Genomic DNA, 21,492 nt, shown 5'->3' with positions numbered 1-21,492 from the left:
GAGGTCATGGACTTGGAGCGCAGGGAAATGGCCGGAGCTGGGAGACGCCGCGGCTGGGGGGGGGGCGGCTGCGGAGGCAGAGGGGTGGGGGGGTCAGGGACCCCCCCACCCATAAAGGACCCAAGTATCTGGGTACCCCCCCCCCCCCATGGAGCTGGGTGTCCAGGACCCCCTTCTCCAGGGGTCCTAGCTTTTTGGGTGCCCCCACCCATGGACCCAGGTGTCTGGGACCCCCACCCATGGACCCAGGACCCCCCACCCACGGACCCAAGCATTGGGACCCCCCACCCATAGACTTAGGAGCCCCCACCCATGGACCCTGGACCCCCCACCCATGGACCCAGGCGTCTGAGACCCCCACCCATAGACCCAGGCACCCAGGACCCCCCACCCATGGACCCAGGACCCCCCACCCATGGACTCAGGTGACCCCCACCCATGGACCCAGGTGTTTGGGACCCCCCACCCATGGACCCACAAATCTTGGACCCCCACCCATGGACCCAGGTGTTTGAGACCCCCACCCATGGACCCAGGCATCGACCCTGGACCCCCCACCCATGGACCCGGGTGTCTGGGACCCCCCCACCCATGGACTTAAAAGTCCCCACCCATGGACCCAGGTCCCTGGGACCCCCCGCCCATGGACCCACATATCTTGGACCCCCACCCATCGGCTTAGGAGCCCCCACCTATGGACCCAGGACCCCCCACCCATGGACTTCGGCGCCTCCACCCATGGACCCAGGCATCTGAGACCCCCACCCATGGACCCAGGACCCCCCACCCATGGACCCAGGAGCCCCCACCCATGGACCCATGTGTCTGAGACCCCCCACCCATGGACCCAGGAGCCCCCACCCATGGACCCAGGAGCCCCCACCCATGGACCCATGGACCCAGGACCCCCACCCATAGACCCAGAACCCCCCATCTATGGACCCAGGACCCCCCACCCATGGACCCAGGACCCCCCACCCATGGACTTCGGTGCCTCCACCCATGGACCCAGGCATCTGAGACCCCCACCCATGGACCCAGGAGCCCCCACCCATGGACCCATGTGTCTGAGACCCCCCACCCATGGACCCAGGCACCCAGGACCCCCCACCCATGGACTTAGGAGCCCCCACCCATGGACCCAGGACCCTCACCCATGGACCCAGGACCCCCACCCATGGCCCCATGTATCTGGGCCCCCCACCCATGGACTTTGGTGCCTCCACCCATGGCCCCAGGTGTCTGAGACCCCCACCCATGGCCCCAGGCCCCCCCACCCATGGCCCCAGGCCCCCGAGACCCCCACCCATGGACCCCGGACCCCCCCCCCCGGAGTCGGGTACCCCTGCGCCGGGGTCCCTCGGGGGCCTCGGGGTGTCGCGTCACCATCACGACCTTGACGACGAGGCTGTTCCCCCCCTGACGGATCATGTTGACGACCTGGCGGTGCCCCACCTTCACCACGTTCTGGCCGTTCACCTGCGCGCCAACACGCCCTGACACGCCCTGACACGCCAAGGCCACGCCAGGCGCCTGCCAAGGCACGCCGGGGCACGCCAAGGGACGCCAACACACGCCAAGGCACACCAGCACACGCCAAGGCACACCAGCACACGCCAAGGCACACCAACACATGCTAAGGCATGCCAAGGCGTGCCAGCACACACCAAGGCACGCCAACACATGCCAAGGCACGCCAACACATGCCAAGGCACACCAGCACACGCCAAGGCACGCCAAGACTCGCCAAGGCACGCCAAGGCACGCCAGCACATGCCAAGGGACACCAGCACACGCCAAGGCACGCCAAGGCACGCCGAGGCACGCCAGCACACGCCAAGGCACGCCAACACACGCCAAGGCACACCAAGGCATGCCAGCACACACCAAGGCACGCCAACACACACTGAGGCACGCCAACACACGTTAAGGCACGCCAAGGCACGCCAAGGCATGCCAGCACACACCAAGGCACGCCAACACACACCAAGACGCACCAAGACACGCCAAGGCACACCAAGGCATGCCAGCACACACCAAGGCACGCCAGGGCACGCCAAGGCACACCAGCACATGCCAAGGCACACCAAGGCACACCAGCACACACCAAGGCACGCCAACACATGCCAAGGCACGCCAGCACATGGCAAGGCACGCCAAGGCACGCCAGCACACGTCAAGGCCCACCAGCACACGCCAAGGCACGCCAGAACACGCCAAGGCACACCAAGGCATGCCAGCACACACCAAGGCACACCAAGACTCGCCAAGGCACGCCAAGACACGCCAGCACATGCCAAGGGACGCCAGCACACACCAAGGCACGCCGAGGCGTGCCAGCACACGCCAAGGCACACCAAGACTCGCCAAGGCATGCCAAGACACGCCAGCACATGCCAAGGGACGCCAGCACACGCCAAGGCACGCCGAGGCGTGCCAGCACACGCCAAGGCACACCAACACACGCCAAGGCACGCCAAGGCATGCCAGCTCATGCCAAGGCACACCAGCACACACCAAGGCACACGCCAAGGCACGCCAAGGCATGCCAGCACATGCCAGGGCACACCAACACACGCCAAGGCACGTCAAGGCACACCAAGGCACGCCAACACACGTTAAGGCACACCAAGGCACACCAACGCGTGCCAGCACATGCCAAGGCGCACCAGGCACGCCAAGGCACGCCAGCACACACCAAGGCACGCCAACACATGGTAAGGCACGCCAAGGCACGCCAACACATGCCAGCACACACTAAGGCATACCAAGGCACATGCCAAGGCACGCCAGAACACGCCAAGGCACACCAACACATGCCAGCACACACCAAGGCACATGCCAAGGCACGCCAGAACACGCCAAGGCACACGCCAAGGCACGCCAAGGCATGCCAGCACATGCCAGGGCACACCAACACACGCCAAGGCACGTCAAGGCACACCAAGGCACGCCAACACACGTTAAGGCACACCAAGGCACACCAACGCGTGCCAGCACACGCCAAGGCACACCAGGCACGCCAAGGCACGCCAAGGCACACCAGCACACACCAAGGCACGCCAACACATGGTAAGGCACGCCAAGGCACGCCAACACATGCCAGCACACACTAAGGCATACCAAGGCACATGCCAAGGCACGCCAGAACACGCCAAGGCACACCAGCACATGCCAGCCACACACCAAGGCACATGCCAAGGCACGCCAGAACACGCCAAGGCACGCCAAGGCACGCCAGCACACATCAAGGCACGCCAAGGCACGCCCAACACACGCCAAGGCACGCCAACGCACGCCAAGGCACACCAGCACACGCCAAGGCACGCCAACACACGCTAAGGCACACCAAGGCACACCAACACATGCCAGCACACACCAACACACGCCAAGGCACGCCAAGGCACACGCCAAGGCACGCCAGCACACGCCAAGGCACGCCACAGCACAATGGAGCACACCCTGACACGCCCTGAGGCACGCCCCGACACACCCACATACGCAAAGGCACGCCCTGGCACGCCAAGGCACGCCAAAGCACAATGGAACACGCCCTGACACGCCCTGATGCGCAAAGGCACGCCCTGACACGCCCTGACACACCCGCACGCACAAAGGCACGCCCTGACACGCAAAGGCACGCCCTGACACACCCTGACACGCCCTGACACGCCAAGGCGCACCAGGACACGCCAGAGCACGCCCGGACATGCACGCACACGCCTGCAGAGGGGGTGGGGGTGGGTCTGGGTCCCCCGTGGGTGGGTGCTGTCCCCCGTGGGTGCCCCCGGGTGGGTGCTATCAGCCCCTCCGGTGGGTGCTGCCACCCGTGGGTGGGTGCCGTCCCCCGTGGGTTGGGGTCTGTCCCCCACGGGTGGGTGCCGTCCCCCCGTGGGTGGGTGCTGTCCCTCGTGGGTGGGGTGGGTGCCATCCCCCGTGGGTGGGTTCTTGTCCCCCGTGGGTGGGTGCTATTCCCCCATGGGTTGGGGTCTGTCCCCCGTGGGTGGGTCCTGTCCCCCGTGGGTGGGGTGGGTGCCATCACCCGTGGGTGGGTGCTATTCCCCCCGTGGGTGGGTTCTTGTCCCCTGTGGGTGGGTGCCGTCCCCTGTGGGTGGGTGCTGTTCCCCTGTGGGTGGGTCCTGTCCCCCGTGGGTGGGTTCTTGTCCCCCGTGGGTGGGTTCTGTCCCCCGTGGGTGGGTTCTTGTCCCCCGTGGGTGGGTGCTATTCCCCCGTGGGTGGGCGCTGTCCCCCATGGGTGGGGTGGGTTCTGTCCCTTGTGGGTGGGTGCTATTCCCCCATGGGTGGGTTCTGTCCCTGGTGGGTTGGGTGGGTTCTTGTCCCCCGTGGGTGGGTGCTGTTCCCCCGTGGGCGGGTGCTATTCCCCCGTGGGCGGGTGCCGTCCCCCGTGGGTGGGTTTTGGGTGGGGTAGGTTCTGTCTCTCGTGGGTGGGTTCTGTCCCCCGTGGGTGGGTTCTGTCCCTGGTGGGTTGGGTGGGTTCTTGTCCCCCGTGGGTGGGTGCTGTTCCACCGTGGGTGGGTTCTGTCCCCCGTGGGTGGGTGCTATTCCCCCGTGGGCGGGTTCCGTCCCCCGTGGGTGGGTTTTGGGTGGGGCGGGTGCCGTCCCCCGTGGGTGGGTTTTGGGTGGGGCGGGTGCCGTCCCCTGTGGGTGGGTTCTGTCCCCCGTGGGTGGGTTCTGTCCCTGGTGGTTGGGTGGGTTCTTGTCCCCCGTGGGTGGGTTGCCGTTCCCCCGTGGGTGGGTTCTGTCCCCTGTGGGTGGGTGCTGTCCCCTGTGGGTCAGTTTTGGGTGGGGCAGGTGCTGTCCCCCGTGGGTGGGTTTTGGGTGGGGGCGGGTGCCGTCCCCCGTGGGTGGGTCCTGTCCCCCGTGGGTGGGTTCTTGTCCCCCGTGGGTGGGCGCTGTCCCCCATGGGTGGGGTGGGTGGGTGCTGTCCCCCGTGGGTGGGTTTTGGGTGGGGCGGGTGCCGTCCCCCGTGGGTGGGTTTTGGGTGGGGTGGGTGCCGTCCCCCGTGGGTGGGTTTTGGGTGGGGGGGGCGCTGACCTCGATGAGGAAGTCCCCCATGCGCAGCCCGGCGCGCCACGCCACGCCGCCCTCGTCCACCGACTCCAGGTACTGGAGGGCCGGGAAGGCCGGCGTCGGCGTGAACTCCTCGATGGGGGTCTGCGCTGCGGGGGGGGGGTCACCACCGGCACCCGCGGGGACCCCCCCAGCACCCCCCCAAACCCCAGGGGACCCCCCAGACCCTCCCGAGCCCCCCCAAGGGCCCTCAGGGGACCCCCAGGACCCCCCCCCAGGGCCCCAGGGTCCCCCCCAGGGACCCCCTAGACCCCCCCCAAACTCTCCTAGACCCCCCCAAGCCCCCCTAAACTCCCTTCACCCCCCCCCGAGACCCCCCCCAGGGCCCCCCTAGACCCCCCCAAACCCCCCCCAAATGCCCCCCTAAACTCCCTTTACCCCACCCACAGGGACCCCCTGGGACCCCTTGGACCCCCCAAATGCCCTCAGGGGACCCCCTAAACCCCCCCAGGACCCCCCCAATCCCCTTCCAGACCCCCCCAATCCCCCTAAACTCCCTTCATCCCCCCCCAGAGACCCCTAGACCCCCCCAAACTCTCTCAGACCCCCCCAAGCCCCCCCTAAATTCCTTTTGCCCCCCCCAGAGACCCCCTAGACCCCCCCCCAGGACCCCCCCAATTGCCCTCAGGGGACCCCCAGGACCCCCCCCCAGACCCCCAGGGCCCCCCCCAGGGACCCTCCAGACACCCCAGGACCCCCCCCAAACTCTCCTAGACCCCCCCAATCCCCCCCTAAACTCCTTTCACCCCCCCCCCCCGAGACCCCCAGAGACCCCCCAGGGACCCCCTAAACCCCCCCAGGACCCCCCCAATCCCTTCCAGACCCCCCCAATCCCCCCTAAACTCCCTTCATCCCCCCCCAGAGACCCCCTAGACCCCCCAAACTCTCTCAGACCCCCCCAAGCCCCCCCTAAACTCCTTTCACCCCCCCCCCGAGACCCCCAGAGACCCCCAGGGACCCCTTAGACCCCCCCAGGACCCCCCCAAATGCCCTCAGGGGACCCCCACGACCCCCCCCCAGACCCCCAGGGCCCCCCCAGACACCCCAGGACCCCCCCCAAACTCTCCTAGACCCCCCCCAATCCCCCCTAAACTCCTTTCACCCCCCCCCCGAGACCCCCAGAGACCCCCAGGGACCCCTTAGACCCCCCCAGGACCCCCCCAAAATGCCCCCAGGACACCCCCAGGACCCCCCCCCAGACCCCCAGGGCCCCCCCAGACACCCCAGGACCCCCCCCAAACTCTCCTAGACCCCCCCCAATCCCCCCTAAACTCCTTTCACCCCCCCCCCCGAGACCCCCAGAGACCCCCAGGGACCCCTTAGACCCCCCCAGGACCCCCCCAAATGCCCCCAGGACACCCCCAGGACCCCCCCCCAGACCCCCAGGGCCCCCCCAGACACCCCAGGACCCCCCCCAAACTCTCCTAGACCCCTCCAATCCCCCCCTAAACTCCTTTCACCCCCCCCCCCGAGACCCCCAGAGACCCCCAGGGACCCCAGGACCCCCCCAGGACCCCCCCCCAAACTCACCCTTAGCCCCGCGCAGGACGAAACCGAACCCCTCGTTGTCCTTTTTCTGCAGCAAAACCGTCTTCTCCTTAATGATGTAATCACTGGGGGGGGGGACACGGGGGGACACGGGGGGACACGGGGGGACACGGGGACACGGACACGGGCGTGAGGACACGCGTCCCCGCGGGGGGGGACCGGGGCGAGTCCGTGTCCCCACGTGTCCGTCTGTCCCGTCCCCGCGCCCCCCACCCCACGCTCGGCCCCGCACACGCGTGTGCGACACACGGCCGCCGGCGGTGACACGCGTGCGCCTGGCGTGTGGCGGGGCGGGAGCTCCCCGCGCGCACGCCGGTGCATAGGCTCGGTGGCGTGCACGCACACGCTTGGCCACGCGAAGAGACGCTTGTGAACACGCTTGTGAACACGCGCAGACACACTTGTGCACGCGCTTGTGCGCATGCTTGTGCGCACGCTTGCCCGCAGACACCCCTATGCCCATGAACACGCTTGTGCACACGCTTGCGCACACGCACACGCTTGTGTACAGGCACACACTTGCCTGTAGACACACTTGTGCACACACTTGCCCACAGACACCCCTATGCCCATGAACATGCTTGCGCACGTGCTTGTGCACATGCTCACGCTTGCGCGCAGACACGCTTGTACTCACGCTTGCCCACGTGAAGAGACGCTTGTGCACACGCTTGTGCACACGCTTGCCCGCAGACACCCCTATGCCCATGAACACGCTTGTGCACATGCTTATGAACATGCACACGCTTGTATACACGCACGCACTTGCCCACAGACACACTTGTGCACACGAACACGCTTGCCCACACACAGACACGCTTGTGCACATGCTTGCGCACATGCACACACTTGCCTGTAGACACGCTTGTGCACACGCTTGCCCACAGACACCCCGATGCCCATGAACACGCTTGTGCACACGCTTGTGCACACGCACGCACTTGCCCACAGACACACTTGTGCACACGCACACGCTTGCCCATGCGCAGACACGCTTGTGCACACGCTTGCCCACAGACACCCCTATGCCCGTGAACACGCTTGCGCACGCGCTTGTGCACATGCACACGCTTGCCCGCAGACACGCTTGTACACACGCTTGCCCATGTGAAGAGACGCTTGTGCACACGCTTGTGCACACGCTTGTGCACACGCTTGCCCGCAGACACCCCTATGCCCATGAACATGCTTGTGCACACGCACACACTTGCCCACAGACACACTTGTGCACACGAACACGCTTGTGCACATGCACACACTTGCCCATGTGCAGACACGCTTGTGCACACGCTTGCCCACAGACACCCCTATGCCCATGAACACGCTTGTGCACGTGCTTGTGCATATGCTTGTATACATGCACACACTTGCCCATGCGCAGACACACTTGTGCACACGAACACGCTTGCCCACACACAGACACGCTTGTGCACACGCTTGCACACATGCACACGCTCGTGCACATGCACACACTTGCTTGTAAACACGCTTGTGCACACGCTTGCCCGCAGACACCCTTATGCCCATGAACACGCTTGTGCACGTGCTTGTGCACATGCACATGCTTGTATACACGCACGCACTTGCCCACAGCCACACTTGTGCACACGAACACGCTTGCCCATGCGCAGACACGCTTGTGCACACGCTTGCCCACGTGAAGAGACGCTTGTGCACACGCTTGTGCACACGCTTGCCCGCAGACACCCCTATGCCCATGAATATGCTTGTGCACAAACTTGTGCACACGCACACGCTTGCCTGCAGACACGCTTGTGCGCATGCACACACTGCTCCATGTGCCGAGACGCTTGTGCACATGCACACGCTCGCCCACACGCAGACATGCTTGTGCACACGCTTGTGCACACACTAGCCTGTGCACACGCGCAGACACGCTTGTACACACGCTTGCCCACGTGAAGAGACGCTTGTGCACACGCTTGTGCACACGCTTGTGCACACGCTTGCCCGCAGACACCCCTATGCCCATGAACATGCTTGTGCACACGCACACACTTGCCCACAGACACACTTGTGCACACGAACACGCTTGTGCACATGCACACACTTGCCCATGTGCAGACACGCTTGTGCACACGCTTGCCCACAGACACCCCTATGCCCATGAACACGCTTGTGCACGTGCTTGTGCATATGCTTGTATACATGCACACACTTGCCCATGCGCAGACACACTTGTGCACACGAACACGCTTGCCCACACACAGACACGCTTGTGCACACGCTTGCACACATGCACACGCTCGTGCACATGCACACACTTGCTTGTAAACACGCTTGTGCACACGCTTGCCCGCAGACACCCTTATGCCCATGAACACGCTTGTGCACGTGCTTGCGCACATGCACATGCTTGTGCGCATGCACACACTTTCCTGTAGACACGCTTGTGCACACTTTCCCACAGACACCCCTATGCCCATGAACACACTTGTGCACGCGCTTGCGCACATGCACACACTTGCCCACAGACACACTTGTGGACACGAACACGCTTGTGCACACGAACACGCTTGCCCACACACAGACACGCTTGTGCACACGCCTGCCCGCAGACACCCCTATGCCCATGAACACGCTTGCGCACACGCTTCTGCACATGCACACGCCTGCGCGCAGACACGCTTGTACACACGCTTGCCCACGTGAAGAGACGCTTGTGCACACGCTTGTGCACACGCTTGTGCACACGCTTGCCCGCAGACACCCCTATGCCCATGTACATGCTTGTGCACATGCTTGCGCACTTGAACACGCTTGTGCACATGCACACACTTTCCTGTAGACACGCTTGTGCACACTTTCCCACAGACACCCCTATGCCCATGAATACGCTTGCGCACACGCTTGTGCACATGCACACGCTTGCGCGCAGACACGCTTGTACACACGCTTGCCCACGTGAAGAGACGCTTGTGCACATGCTTGTGCACACGCTTGTGCACACGCTTGCCTGCAGACACCCCTATGCCCATGAACATGCTTGTGCACACGCTTGCGCACATGCACACGCTTGTGCACATGCACACACTTTCCTGTAGACACGCTTGTGCACACTTTCCCACAGACACCCCTATGCCCATGAACACACTTGTGCACGCGCTTGTGCACATGCACACACTTGTATACACACACACTTGCCCACAGACACACTTGTGCACACGAACACGCTTGCCCATGCGCAGACACGCTTGTGCACACACTGCCGGCAGACACCTCTATGCCATGAACACGCTTGTGGTGCACACGCACACGCTTGCCTACATGCGGACACGCTTGTGCACATGCTTTTGCACACGCTTGCCTGCAGACACCCCTATGCCTGTGAACACACTTGTGCACATGCATACGCTTGCCCACGTGAAGAGACGCTTGTGCACACGCTTGTGCACACGCTTGCCCGCAGACACCCCTATGCCCATGAATATGCTTGTGCACAAACTTGTGCACACGCACACGCTTGCCCACAGACACGCTTGTGCACACACACATGCTTGCTCACGCACAGACACGCTTGTGCACATGCTTGTGCACACGCTCATGCACAGGCACCCCTATGCCCATGAACACACTTGTGCACGCGCTTGCGCACATGCACACACTTGCCCACAGACACACTTGTGCACACGAACACGCTTGTGCACATGCACACACTTGCCCATGTGCAGACACGCTTGTGCACACGTTTGTCCACAGACACCCCTATGCTCATGAACACGCTTGTGCACACACTTGTGCACATGTACACGCTGGTATACACGCACACGCTTGCCCGCCGACACGCTTGTGCACACGCACATTCTTGCTCACGCACAGACACGCTTGTGCACACGCTTGCCCACAGACACCCCTACGCCCATGAACACACTTATACACACGCTCGTGCACGCGCTTTCCCGCAGACACGCTTGTGCACATGCTTTTGCACAAGCTTGTTCGCACCCACACGCTTGCCCACGCGCAGACACGCTTGTGCACATGCTTGTGCACACACTTGCCCAGACACTCCTATGCACATGAACACACTTGTGCACATGCAAACGCTTGTGTACACGCACACACTTGCCCACACGCAGACATGCTTGTGCACATGCACACGCTTCCCCGCAGACACGCTTATGCACACGCTTGTGCACATGCACACACTTCTCCATGGGCCGAGATGCTTGTGCACACGCTTGCTGACGCGAAGAAACGCTTGTGCATGTGCGCACACTTTTGCACGGGCTTGTGCATGTGCACGCACTTGCCCACGCGCAGACACGCTTGTGCACACGCTTGCCTGCGCACACGCTTGTGCACACGAACACGCTTGTGTGCACGCACGTGCTTGCCCACAGACAACCCTGTGCACGTGCACACGCTTGCTCACACGCAGACATACTTGTGCACATGCGCATGTGCATACAGTTGCCTGTGCACACGCTTGTGCACACGCTTGCCCACAGACAGCCCTATGCCCATGAACACGCTTGTGCACGCTCTTGTGCACAAGCACACGCTTGTGTACACGCACACGCTTGCCTGCAGACACGCTTGTGCGCATGCACACACTGCTCCATGTGCCGAGACGCTTGTGCACACGCTTGTGCACAGGCTTGTGCACATGCACACGCTCGCCCACACGCAGACATGCTTGTGCACACGCTTGTGCACACACTAGCCTGTGCACACGCGCAGACACGCTTGCACCCGCAAACGCTCCCACAGGCCCACGCTTAGCCCGCGCCCCTGCACACGCACGTGAACACACGTGCACACGCGTGCGCACCCGCGGGGGGAGCAGGAGGCCACACGTGTGACAGCCCCCCCCCGGTGTCACCAGGCATGTCCCACGCGTGTCCCCACGTGTGTCCCCGTGCCCCCACACATGTCCCTGTGCCCACACACGTGTCCCCACGCGTGTCCTGGTGCCCCCGCACGTCCCTGTGTCCCCACACGTGCCCCCACACGTCCCTGAGCCCCCACACGTGTCCCTACGTGTCTCCCTGTGCCCCACACGTGTCCCCACACGTGTGCCCACGCGCAGCCCCATCCCCACACGTGTCCCCACGCATGTCCCCGTCCCCATCCCAGCGTCCCCAGGCACAGCCCTGTCCGAACACGCGTCCCCACGCGTGTCCCCGTGTCCCCACACGTGTCCCTGTCCCCATCCCGGTGCCCCCACGCACAGCCCCGTCCCCACACGTGTCCCCACGTGTGTCCCCACGCGTGTCCCCACACGTGTCCCTGTCCCCATCTCCATGTCCCCACGTGCAGCCCCATCTCCACACGTGTCACCACGCGTGTCCCCATCCCCGTGTCCCCACATGCAGCCCCCTCCCCACACGTGTCCCCACGTGTGTCCCCGTCCCTGTCCCCACGCGTGTCCCACACGTGTTCTTACGCGTGTCCCCATGCGCGTGCCCCATGTCCCTCCCCACGCCCCACACGTGTCCCCATGCGTGTCCCCACACGTGTCCCCACGCACGTGCCCCGCGTCCCCCACATGTCCCACACGTGCCCCCACGCGTGTCCCCACACGTGTCCCCAGGCATGTCCCAAGCTTGTCCCCACGCGTGTCCCCACACGTCCCACACGTGCCCCCACGCGTGTCCCACACGTGTCCCCACGCATGTCCCAAGCTTGTCCCCACGCGTGTCCCCACACGTCCCACACGCCCCCACACGTGTCCCACGCGTGTCCCCATGCACGTGCCCCACGTCCCCCCACGTGTCCCACACGTGTCCCACGTGTGTCCCCCATGTCCCCACGCACGTGCCCCACGTCCCCCCACGTGTCCCACGCGTGTCCCCCCCCATGTCCCCACGCACACGCGTGTCCCCCCCAGTATCCCCACACGCGTCGCACACACGTGTGCGCCCCCCCCATCCCCATCCCACTGGGAGCACTGGGAGCAACTGGGAAACAATAGTGACAAACTGGGGGGGGGGGACACACACCCCACAGTGGGGGGGGGTGCGGGGACATGGGGGGGGGACACGACAACACACGCGACCCAGGGTGCCCCCCCCCAAAAAAAAAACCCAAAATCCCCCCAAAAACCCAAAATCCCCCCAAATCAACCCAAAAATCCCCCCCCCAGTACCTGTAGATGTACCAGACGCTGCGGCGGGGGGGGCCCAGGAGGGGCCAACTGGAGGAGAGGGGGGGGGCAGGGGAGGGGGGGGGGGGCCCCCAACCCGCCATGGAATTTCGGGGGGGCTCGGCCGCATGGCCGGAATTCCGGCGAACCCCCCCCCGACCCGGGAACGACACCGGGAAAATTGCCTTCCCCCCCCCCGGAAAAAAGGGAAATATGGAAAAAAAAAGGGAAAAATGGAGAAAAAAAAAAAGGGGGGGGGGGATTAAAAAGGGGAAAATGAAAAAAAAAGGGAAAATAAGAAAAAGGGGGAATAAAAAAAGGGGGAATAAAAAAAGGGGGAATAAAAAAGGGGAAAGTAAAAAAGGGGAAAATAAAAAAGGGGAAAATAAAAAAGGGGAAATAAAAGGGGGAAATAAAAAAGGGGAAAATAAAAAAAGGGGAAAATAAAAAGGGAAAAATAAAAAGAAGGGAAAAATAAGAAAGGGAAAAATTAAAAAAAAGGGAAAATAAAAAAAAGGAAATAATAAAAAGAAGGGGAAAATAAGAAAGGGAAAAATTTAAAAAAAGGGAAAATAAAAAAAGGAAATAATAAAAAGAAGGGGAAAATAAAAAGGAAAAAATAATAAAAAAGGAAAAAATAAAGGAAAAAATGAAAAAAAAATGTAAAAAAATAGAGAAAAAAAAATCCTTTTTTGCCCTTTTTTTTTTTTTCTAACTGGTTTGGGGGGTTGGGTTACGGCGCCGGTACTGGTTTTGGCCTAGCGGGGCCAGTTCCGGACTGGGATGGGGAATTAACGACATTAACGAGGAAAAGGGCCGGGGGGAGCGGGAAATGTCGGCGGGAAGGAGGAAGGAAGCGGGAAAAGACGCCGGAACCGGGAAACGGAACTGGGATGGACTGGGAAAAAAGGGGGGGGGGGGGGGGAATCCCAGTTTGGGGGACTGGGATGGGGACGGGAATCCCAGTTTGGGGAGAGGGATACGGCCTGGTCCGGCGGTTTCGGTTACTGGTGCGGCGGTTTCGGTTACTGGTGCGGCGGTGATGGTAAACTGGTGCGGCGTTTTCGGTAAACTGGTGCGGCGGGGATGCTAAACTGGTGCTGGCTGGGACGGTAAACTGGGACGGCGACGGTGACGGCGGCTCCGGCAACTGGGACGGCGGTTACGGCAACCGGTACGGCAACCGGACGGCAACTGGGACGGCAACTGGGACGGCAACTGGGACGGCGGTTCCGGCAACTGGGATGGCAACTGGGACGGCGGCGGTTGTGGAAACCAGTACGGCAACTGGTCCGGCAACTGGGACGGCGACGGATCCGGCAACCGGGACGGCGGCGGTGACGGCAACCGGTACGGCGACCAGTCCGGCAACTGGGACGGCGACCAGTCCGGCAACTGGGACGGCGGCGGTGACGGCAACCGGTACGGCGGCGGTGACGGCGACCAGTAGGGCGACCAGTAGGGCAACTGGGACGGCGCTGGTTCCGGTGGCGGTTCCGGTGCCGGTTCCGTTACCGGTTCCGGTAGCGGCGGGTGCGGCAGCGGCGGCTCCGGTGACGGCACAGCACCAGCGCCAGCCACCAGTACGCGCCAGTACGGCTCCCAGTACGGCGCCAGCGGCCGCTACGGCACCAGTACGGCGCCAGCACGGCACCGGCAGCCGCTACGGCACCAGTACGGCGCCAGTACGGCACCAGTACGGCACAAGCGCAGCACCAGCATCCGCTACAGCATCAGCACAGCACCAGTACAGCACCAGCACAGCTCCCAGTACAGCACCAGCACGGCACCAGCATCTGCTACAGCACCAGTACAGCACCAGCACAGCATCAGCACAGCTCCCAGTACAGCACCAGTACAGCACCAGTACAGCATCAGCACAGCTCCCAGTACAGCACCAGTACAGCACCAGTACAGCATCAGCACAGCTCCCAGTACAGCACCAGTACAGCACCAGCATCTGCTACAGCACCAGTACAGCACCAGTACAGCACCAGCATCTGCTACAGCACCAGTACAGCATCAGCACAGCTCCCAGTACAGCACCAGTACAGCACCAGCAGCCTCTACAGCACCAGTACAGCATCAGCACAGCTCCCAGTACAGCACCAGTACAGCACCAGCATCCTCTACAGCACCAGTACAGCTCCCAGTACAGCACCAGCATCCTCTACAGCACCAGTACAGCTCCAGTACAGCTCCCAGTACAGCACCAGTACAGCACCAGTACAGCACCAGCATCTGCTACAGCACCAGTACAGCATCAGCACAGCTCCCAGTACAGCACCAGTACAGCACCAGCACGGCACCAGCATCCAGTACAGCACCAGTACAGCATCAGCACAGCTCCCAGTACAGCACCAGTACAGCACCAGCATCTGCTACGGCACCAGTACAGCACCAGCACAGCTCCCAGTACAGCACCAGTACAGCACCAGCACAGCACCAGCATCCAGTACAGCACCAGTACAGCTCCCAGTACAGCACCAGTATCTGCTACAGCATCCAGTACAGCACCAGCACAGCACCAGCATCCAGTACAGCACCAGTACAGCATCAGCACAGCTCCCAGTACAGCACCAGTACAGCACAAGCACAGCACCAGCATCCGCTACAGCACCAGTACAGCACCAGTACAGCACCAGTACAGCTCCCAGTACGGCACAAGCACAGCACCAGCATCCGCTACAGCACCAGTACAGCTCCCAGTGCAGCACCAGTACAGTGCCAGCACAGCACCAATACAGCTCCAGTACAGCAAAAAACCAGCACCAGCACAGCTCCCAGTACAGCACCAGTACAGCACCAGCACAACTCCCAGTGCAGCACCAGTACACCACCAGCACCCAGTACAGCACCAGCACAATTCCCAGTCCAGCACCAGTAAAGCACTAGTACAGCTCCAGCATGGCACCAGTACAGTTCCAGCACAATACCCAGTCCAGCACCAATCCAGCACCAGTACACCGCCAGTACAGCACCCAGTATAGCATCAACACCAGTACAGCACCAGCAAAACTCCCAGTACAGCACCAGTACGGCACCCAGCATAGCACCAGTACAACAGCACCATCTGCTACGGCACCAGTACAGCACCAGTACAGCTCCCAGTACAGCACCAGCACAACTCCTAGTACAGCACCAGTATAGCACCAGCACAGCATCAACACCAGTACAGCACCAGTATGGCACCAGTACAGCACCCGGTATAGCATCAACACCAGTACGGCACCCAGTATAGCACCAGTACAGCATCCAGTACAGCACCAGTACAGCTCCGGCACCCAGTATGGCACTGGCACCAGTACAGCACCAGCACCGACACCCAGTACAGCACCCAGTATAGCAGAACCACCAGTACAGCACCAGTACAGCACCAGTACGGCACCAGTACGGCACCCAGTATAGCAGAACCACCAGTACAGCACCAGTACAGCACCAGTACGGCACCAGTACGGCACCCAGTATAGCAGAACCACCAGTACAGCACCAGTACAGGACCAGTACGGCACCAGTACGGCACCCAGTATAGCAGAACCACCAGTACGGCACCAGTACAGCACCAGTACGGCACCAGTACGGCACCCAGTATAGCAGAACCACCAGTACAGCACCAGTACAGGACCAGTACGGCACCAGTACGGCACCCAGTATAGCAGAACCACCAGTACGGCACCAGTATGGCACCAGTACGGCACCAGTACGGCACCCAGTATAGCAGAACCACCAGTACAGCACCAGTACAGGACCAGTACGGCACCAGTACGGCACCCAGTATAGCAGAACCACCAGTACGGCACCAGTACAGCACCAGTACGGCACCAGTACGGCACCCAGTATAGCAGAACCACCAGTACAGCACCAGTACAGGACCAGTACGGCACCAGTACGGCACCCAGTATAGCAGAACCACCAGTACGGCACCAGTATGGCACCAGTACGGCACCAGTACGGCACCCAGTATAGCAGAACCACCAGTACAGCACCCGTGGGACCCCCAAACCAGTCTGGGGACCCCCCAAAGCACCCCGGGGGGGGAGGCGGCTCGCACGAGGGCTCGCACGAGGGTTTGCACGAGAACTCACAGGATCGCATGGCTTTGCACACGCATTTGCACGAGGACTCGCAGGATCGCATGGCTTTGCACACGCGTTTGCACGAGGACTCGCAGAGGATCACAAGAGTTTGCACGCGCACTCGCACGAGGGGTTGCACGACGGGGCACCACAAGGGTTTGCGCACGCATTTGCACGAGGGTTTGCACGAGGACTCGCGGGGCGGGGGTTGCACGAGGGCCGGCACACCTCTGCACGGGGGACGCGGGGCGGCACACGCGTGTGGGGCACGCGCACACGCTTACTCACGCACGGCACACGCTGCCCCGCTCGCACGTCTCGCACGAGGAGCCCAGCTGCCCCACAAGTGCCCCACAGACCCCCAACTGCCCCATAAGTGATCGCCCCATAAGCCCCCTAACTGCCCCCAGCCCCACAACTAACTGCCCCATAGATCTCCCAGCCTGGCTGCCCCATAGCCCAGTTGCCCCATAACCCCCCTAAGCTGCCCCCCCCCAGCCCCACAGCTGCCCCACAACCAACTGCCCTACAGCACCCCAGCCCCACAACTGCCTCCCCCAGCCCCACAGCTGCCCCACAAGCTGCTGCCCCATAGATCCTCCCCCAGGCCCAATTGCCCCATAACCCAACTGCCCCACAGCCAGCCAATCACCCCCCAGCCCCACAACTAACTGCCCCATAAACCCCCCCAGACCCACAACTGCCCCACAAGCAACTGCCCCATAGATTCCCTGAGTCCTACATCTGCCCCACAAGCAACTGCCCCATAGATCCTCCAGCCCCATAACTGCCCTACAAGCAACTGCCCTATAGATTCCCCAGCCCCACAACTGCCCCAGCCCCACAACTGCCCTACAAACAACTGCCCCACAGATGCCCCAAGCCCCATAACTGCCCCACAAGCAACTGCCCTATAGACTCCCCAGCCCCATAACTGCCCCACAAGCAACTGCCCCACAGATGCCCCCAGCCCCATAACTGCCCCACGAACATCTCCCCAGCCCCATAACTGCCCTCAGCCCCATAACACCCCACAAGCAAGTGCCCCATAAAGCTCCCAGCCCCACAGCTGCCCCACAAATAACTGCCCCATAGATGCCCCAAGCCCCATAACTGCCCCACAAGCAACTGCCCCATAGACTCCCCCAGCCCCATAACTGCCCTCAGCCCCATAATACCCCACAAGCACCTGCCCCGTAGATCCTCCCAGCCCCACAACTGCCCCATAGGCTCTTCCCCAAGCCCCACAACTGCCCCATAGACGCCTCCCCAGCCCCATAACTGCCCTCAGCCCCATAATACCCCACAAGCACCTGCCCCATAGATCCTGCCAACCCCATAACTGCCCCATAGACCCTTCCCCCAGCCCCACAACTGCCCCATAGACCCTTCCTCAGCCCCACAACTGCCCCATAGACACCTCTCCCAGCCCCATAACTGCCCCATAGACCCTTCCCCCAGCCCCACAACTGCCCCATAGACCCTTCCTCAGCCCCACAACTGCCCCATAGACACCTCTCCCAGCCCCACAACTGCCCTATAGATCCTCCCAGCCCCACAACTGCCCCATAGTCACTCCCCCAGCCCCACAACTGCCCCATAGACCCTTCCTCAGCCCCACAACTGCCCCATAGTCACTCCCCCAGCCCCACAGACCCTCTCCCAGCCCCATAACACCCCACAAGCACCTGCCCCATAGATTCCCTGAGACCCACATCTGCCCCACAGACGACCCCAGCCCCCCAACTATCCCCCCCCCCCCCCCCAGCCCCGACTCACCCCACCTCCTCCGGCCCCATGGCACCAGCCGGGGGGGGTCCCACAGCACCCATGGGTGCCCCCGGCCCCCCCAGCACCCCGAAGCCGTCGCCGCGCCCCGAAGCCGCTAAAGTGGGTCGGGGGGGGGGGGGAACACATGGGGGGGGGGGGGGGGACACGCACACGCGTGTGCAAGGACGGGCTGAACCGGGCCAGGTCCTGGGGGGGCCCCTCCCCCCATAGCTGGGGGGGGAGGGGGGATTTAGGGGGGTTGGGGGGACTTTGGGGGGGCCTGAGGATTTTGGGGGGGGATTTGGGGGGGGGGACTGTACATTTGGGGGGGGTCTTGGGGGCATTTGGGGGGGATTTGGGGGGGCCTGAGGATTTTGGGGGGGGGTCTTGGGGGGATTTGGGGGGGACTGTATTTTTTGGGGGGTCTTGGGGGCATTTGGGGGGGATTTGGGGGGGGCCTGAGGATTTGGGGGGGGGGATTTGGGGGGGGACTGTACATTTTGGGGGGGTCTTGGGGGCATTTGGGGGGATTTGGGGGGGCCTGAGGATTTTGGGGGGGGTCTTGGGGGGATTTGGGGGGTCTTGGGGGCATTTGGGGGGGATTTGGGGGGGCCTGAGGATTTGGGGGGGGGATTTGGGGGGGGACTGTAGATTTTGGGGGGTCTTGGGGGCATTTGGGGGGGATTTGGGGGGGGCCTGAGGATTTTGGGGGGGGGATTTGGGGGGGATTTGGGGGGGCCTGAGGATTTTGGGGGGGGGATTTGGGGGGGATTTGGGGGGGGACTGTAGATTTTGGGGGGGGTCTTGGGGGCATTTGGGGGGATTTGGGGGCGGCTGTACATTTTTAGGGGGTCTTGGGGGCATTTAGGGGGGATTTGGGGGGGGCCTGTAGTTTTTTGGGGGGGGTCTTGGGGGGATTTGGGGGGTCTTGGGGGCATTTGGGGGGGATTTGGGGGGGGCCTGAGGATTTTGGGGGGGGGATTTGGGGGGGATTTGGGGGGGGACTGTACATTTTGGGGGGGGTCTTGGGGGCATTTGGGGGGATTTGGGGGCGGCTGTACATTTTTAGGGGGTCTTGGGGGCATTTAGGGGGGATTTGGGGGGGGCCTGTAGTTTTTGGGGGGGGTCTTGGGGGATTTGGGGGGTCTTGGGGGCATTTGGGGGGGATTTGGGGGGGGCCTGAGGATTTTGGGGGGGGATTTGGGGGGGATTTGGGGGGGGACTGTACATTTTGGGGGGGGTCTTGGGGGCATTTGGGGGGGATTTGGGACGGGCCTGAGGATTTGGGGGGGGATTTGGGGGGGATTTGGGGGGGGACTGTAGATTTGGGGGGGGATTTTGGGGGGATTTGGGGGGGACTGTAGATTTGGGGGGGGTCTTGGGGGCATTTGGGGGGATTTGGGGGGGCCTGTAGTTTTTGGGGGGGGTCTTGGGGGGATTTGGGGGGTCTTGGGGGCATTTGGGGGGGATTTGGGGGGGGCCTGAGGATTTTGTGGGGGGGGATTTGGGGGGGATTTGGGGGGGCCTGAGGATTTTGGGGGGGGGATTTGGGGGGGATTTGGGGGGGGACTGTAGATTTTGGGGGGGGTCTTGGGGGCATTTGGGGGGATTTGGGGGGGCCTGTAGATTTTGGGGGGTCTTGGGGGGATTTTGGGGGGATTTGGGGGGTCTTGGGGGCATTTGGGGGGGATTTGGGGGGGCCTGAGGATTTGGGGGGGGGTCTTGGGGGGATTTGGGGGGGGACTGTATTTTTTGGGGGGTCTTGGGGGCATTTGGGGGGGATTTGGGGCGGGCCTGAGGATTTGGGGGGGGGATTTGGGGGGATTTGGGGGGGGCCTGAGGATTTGGGGGGGGGGATTTTGGGGGGATTTGGGGGGGGACTGTATTTTTTGGGGGGTCTTGGGGGGATTTGGGGGGACTTGGGGCGGGCCTGAGGATTTTGGGGGGGGGTCTTGGGGGGATTTGGGGGGTCTTGGGGGCATTTGGGGGGGATTTGGGGGGGGCCTGAGGATTTTGGGGGGGGGATTTGGGGGGGATTTGGGGGGGGACTGTAGATTTTGGGGAGGGGTCTTGGGGGCATTTTGGGGGGCCTGAGGATTTTGGGGGTGATTTATGGGGGATTTAGGGAGGATTGGGGGGGGGCTGAGGATTTCGGGGGGGTCTTGGGGGCATTTGGGGGGGATTTGGGGGAGCTGAGGATTTGGGGGGGGGCTTTGGGGGCATTTTGGGGGGCCTGAGGATTTTGGGGGGGGGATTTAGGGGGGATCTGGGGGGGGATCTGGAGGGCCTGAGGATTTGGGGGGGGTCTCGGGGTCATTTTGAGGGGGATATGGGGGGCCCTGAGGATTTTGGGGGGGGGTCTTGGGGGCATTTTGGGAGGATTGGGGGGGGGTGAGGATTTTTGGGGGGTCTTGGGGGGATTTGGGGGGGATCTAGGAGGGGCCTGAGGATTTTGGGGGGGTCTTGGTGGCATTTGGGGGGGGGCTGAAGATTTGGGGGGGGTCTTGGGGGGATTTGGGGAGATTTGGGGGGGGCCTGAGGATTTTGGGGGGTCTTGGGGGCATTTGGGGGGGCCTGAGGATTTTGGGGGGGTCTTGGGGGCATTTGGGGGGGATTTGGGGGGGTCTGAGGATTTTGGGGGGGTCTTGGGGTCATTTTGGGGGCATTTTGGGGGGCCTGAGGATTTGGGGGGGGATTCTTGGGGGCATTTGGGGGGGATTTGGGGGGGCCTGAGGATATTTGGGGGGGTCTTGGGGGCATTTTGGGGGGCCTGAGGATTTAGGGGGGATTTAAGGGGGATCGGGGGGGGGCTGAGGATTTTGGGGGGGTCCTGGGGAGATTGGGGGGGGCCCTGAGGATTTTGGGGGGGCTCTTGGGGGCATTTTGGGGGGGCTTGGG

The 21,492-nt window shown here is 62.8% G+C and overlaps 1 protein-coding gene across 1 annotated transcript in view; it reads right to left on the bottom strand.

Moving 5' to 3' along the window:
• Positions 1-5: 5 nt before the first annotated feature.
• LOC138684130 (SH3 and multiple ankyrin repeat domains protein 1-like) overlaps positions 6-21,492 on the bottom strand; it is a gene marked incomplete at its 3' end in the record, with an annotated part of 48,454 nt that continues 26,967 nt past the window's right edge. The window contains 4 exon segments of the mRNA XM_069777850.1: positions 6-68; positions 1,344-1,479; positions 5,056-5,180; positions 6,622-6,704. Coding sequence (XP_069633951.1) covers positions 6-68; positions 1,344-1,479; positions 5,056-5,180; positions 6,622-6,704 — 407 coding nt within the window.

This window comes from Haliaeetus albicilla, unplaced genomic scaffold (assembly GCF_947461875.1).
Source record: "Haliaeetus albicilla unplaced genomic scaffold, bHalAlb1.1 scaffold_184, whole genome shotgun sequence".
Taxonomy (NCBI): Eukaryota; Metazoa; Chordata; class Aves; order Accipitriformes; family Accipitridae; genus Haliaeetus; species Haliaeetus albicilla.
Note: the sequence above shows the minus strand (reverse complement) of the source record. Positions and strands in the feature narration are given on the sequence as shown.